Genomic DNA, 1,922 nt, shown 5'->3' with positions numbered 1-1,922 from the left:
CTCAGGTAATCCACCTGCCTCAGCCTCCCAAAGTGCTGGGATTATAGGCATGAGCCATCGCACCTGGGCCTGAAAATTGTTCTTTGATGCACAAAAGCTTTACCATTTTTTCTTAAGCTCAGTGTGTCTTTTTGTTGTTGCTGCCCATGCTTTGAGTGTCTAATGTAAGAAGCCATTGCCAGCCTTTTAGTCCTTGCGCACAGGGGAACAAGGTCGTGAAAAAAAGGTCTTGGTGAGGTGCCACCATTTCTTCCATCCTTGGTCTCTGTGCCTTTCACAGAGCTTCCAGCAGCCCTATGTTGGGCCAGAGCATCTGGAGATTCACAACCTCTTTGGTCTATAGGTGCCACTACAAGGAAGGCCCTGGGAAGAATTTGCCATTTTCAGTGGAAAACAAGTGGTGGTTACTAGCCATGATGTGTTTGTACTTCGGATCTGGGTTTGCTGCACCCTTCTTTACAGTAAGACACCAACTGCTTAAAAAATAAGGATGTTTCAGTTCATCCATTTAACAGATATGAAGAGCATTTTAAGAGGTGCAGTCTCTAGGCCAGGTGTGGTGGCTCACACCTGTAATCCAAGCACTTTGGAGGCCAAGGCGGGCAGATCACCTGAGGTTGAGAGTTCAAGACCAGCCTGACCAACATGGTGAAACCCCATCTTTAAAAAAAAAGAAAAAAAAAATAGAGGTGCAGTCTCTGGAAAATGCATCAAACTTGAACTCATACAGCATACTAGATATGTGTGTAGGTAGACTTATGACATGAAAAAAAAAACCAGACTCCATGGCCAAACTCAAGGTCATAAAAATTTACTTCTATGATTTCTTCTAAGAGTTTTTATAGTTTTAGCTCTTAGATCTAAATCATTTAAATTGAAGTTAAAATTTAAACGTACAGTGAAGTGCACACATCCGTGTGTTCAGTTTAATGACTTTAAAAGAATTTATTATTTGTTATTATTTTTAAGACAAGGTTTTGCTCTATCTCCCAGGCTGGAGCGCAGTGGTACAATCATAGCCCACTGCAACCTTGAACTCCTGGGCTCAAGCTATCCTCCCACCTCAGCCTCCTGAGTAGCTGGGACTACAGGTCTGCCACCATGCCAATTATTTATTTATTTATTTTAGTAGAGGGGAAGCTGTTGCCAAAGCTAATCTCAAACTCCTGAGCTCAAGTGATCCTCCCACCTCAGCCTCTCAAAGTATTGGGATTACAAGTATGAGCCACCATGCTCAGCCTCGATGAATTTTTACATATATATAAACCCATGTAACTACCATCTTATCATGATGATGTTTTCAGCAACTGAGAAGGTGCCTTGTGACTCCTCCCAGTCATACCCCCACCCGTAGGTAGCCACTATTCTGACTTCTGTCATCATAGATTAGTTTGGCTTGTTCTTAAACTTCGTATACATGGGGCCATACGGCGTGTACTCTTTTGGGTCTCGCTTCTTTTACTCAACATGTCTGTGGGATTCTTCTGCATTATGGAGTGACCTGGTAGCTTGGTCTTTTCTGTTGCTGCGTCCCACTGCACAAATCTCCCACAATCGGTCTCTGCATTCTCCATTGCCCTGCTGATGACGTGGGTGAGGGGGGCCTTCCAGTTTTGGACTTTTATGAATAAGGCTGCCATGAATATTCTCAATACATCCTTTTGGGAGCCAGTTACGATCATTTCTCTTGGCTATACAGTATGCCCAGGTTAGGAGGAATTATTGGGTCATATGGTTGGTGTACATTTAGCTTCAATTGATTCTCTCCACCAGTGCTCCAATGTGGTTGTACAATTTTACATCCCACCCACACTGTTCAATGAGTAAGAGTTCCAGTTGCTCCACATCTGGAGACGACTTTTTTTTTTTTAGACAGAGTCTTACTCTATCATCCAGGCTGGAGTGTGCAGTGGCGCAATCTC

At 43.4% G+C, this 1,922-nt stretch overlaps 1 protein-coding gene across 1 annotated transcript; it reads left to right on the top strand.

Annotated features, from left to right (window-relative positions):
• The first annotated feature begins 200 nt into the window (after positions 1-200).
• On the top strand, positions 201-738 carry LOC108310382 (cytochrome c oxidase subunit 7C, mitochondrial-like). Its single transcript, XM_037741672.1, has 2 exons — positions 201-536; positions 690-738. The coding sequence occupies exon 1, from the start codon at positions 297-299 to the stop codon at positions 486-488; it is 192 nt and encodes a 63-aa protein (XP_037597600.1). The 5' UTR covers positions 201-296; the 3' UTR covers positions 489-536; positions 690-738.
• Positions 739-1,922: the final 1,184 nt, after the last annotated feature.

Source organism: Cebus imitator, unplaced genomic scaffold, assembly GCF_001604975.1.
Source record: "Cebus imitator isolate Cc_AM_T3 unplaced genomic scaffold, Cebus_imitator-1.0 Scaffold102, whole genome shotgun sequence".
NCBI classification, from domain to species: Eukaryota; Metazoa; Chordata; class Mammalia; order Primates; family Cebidae; genus Cebus; species Cebus imitator.
The sequence above is the reverse complement of the archived record's forward strand: the minus strand, read 5'-3'. Positions and strand labels throughout refer to the sequence as shown.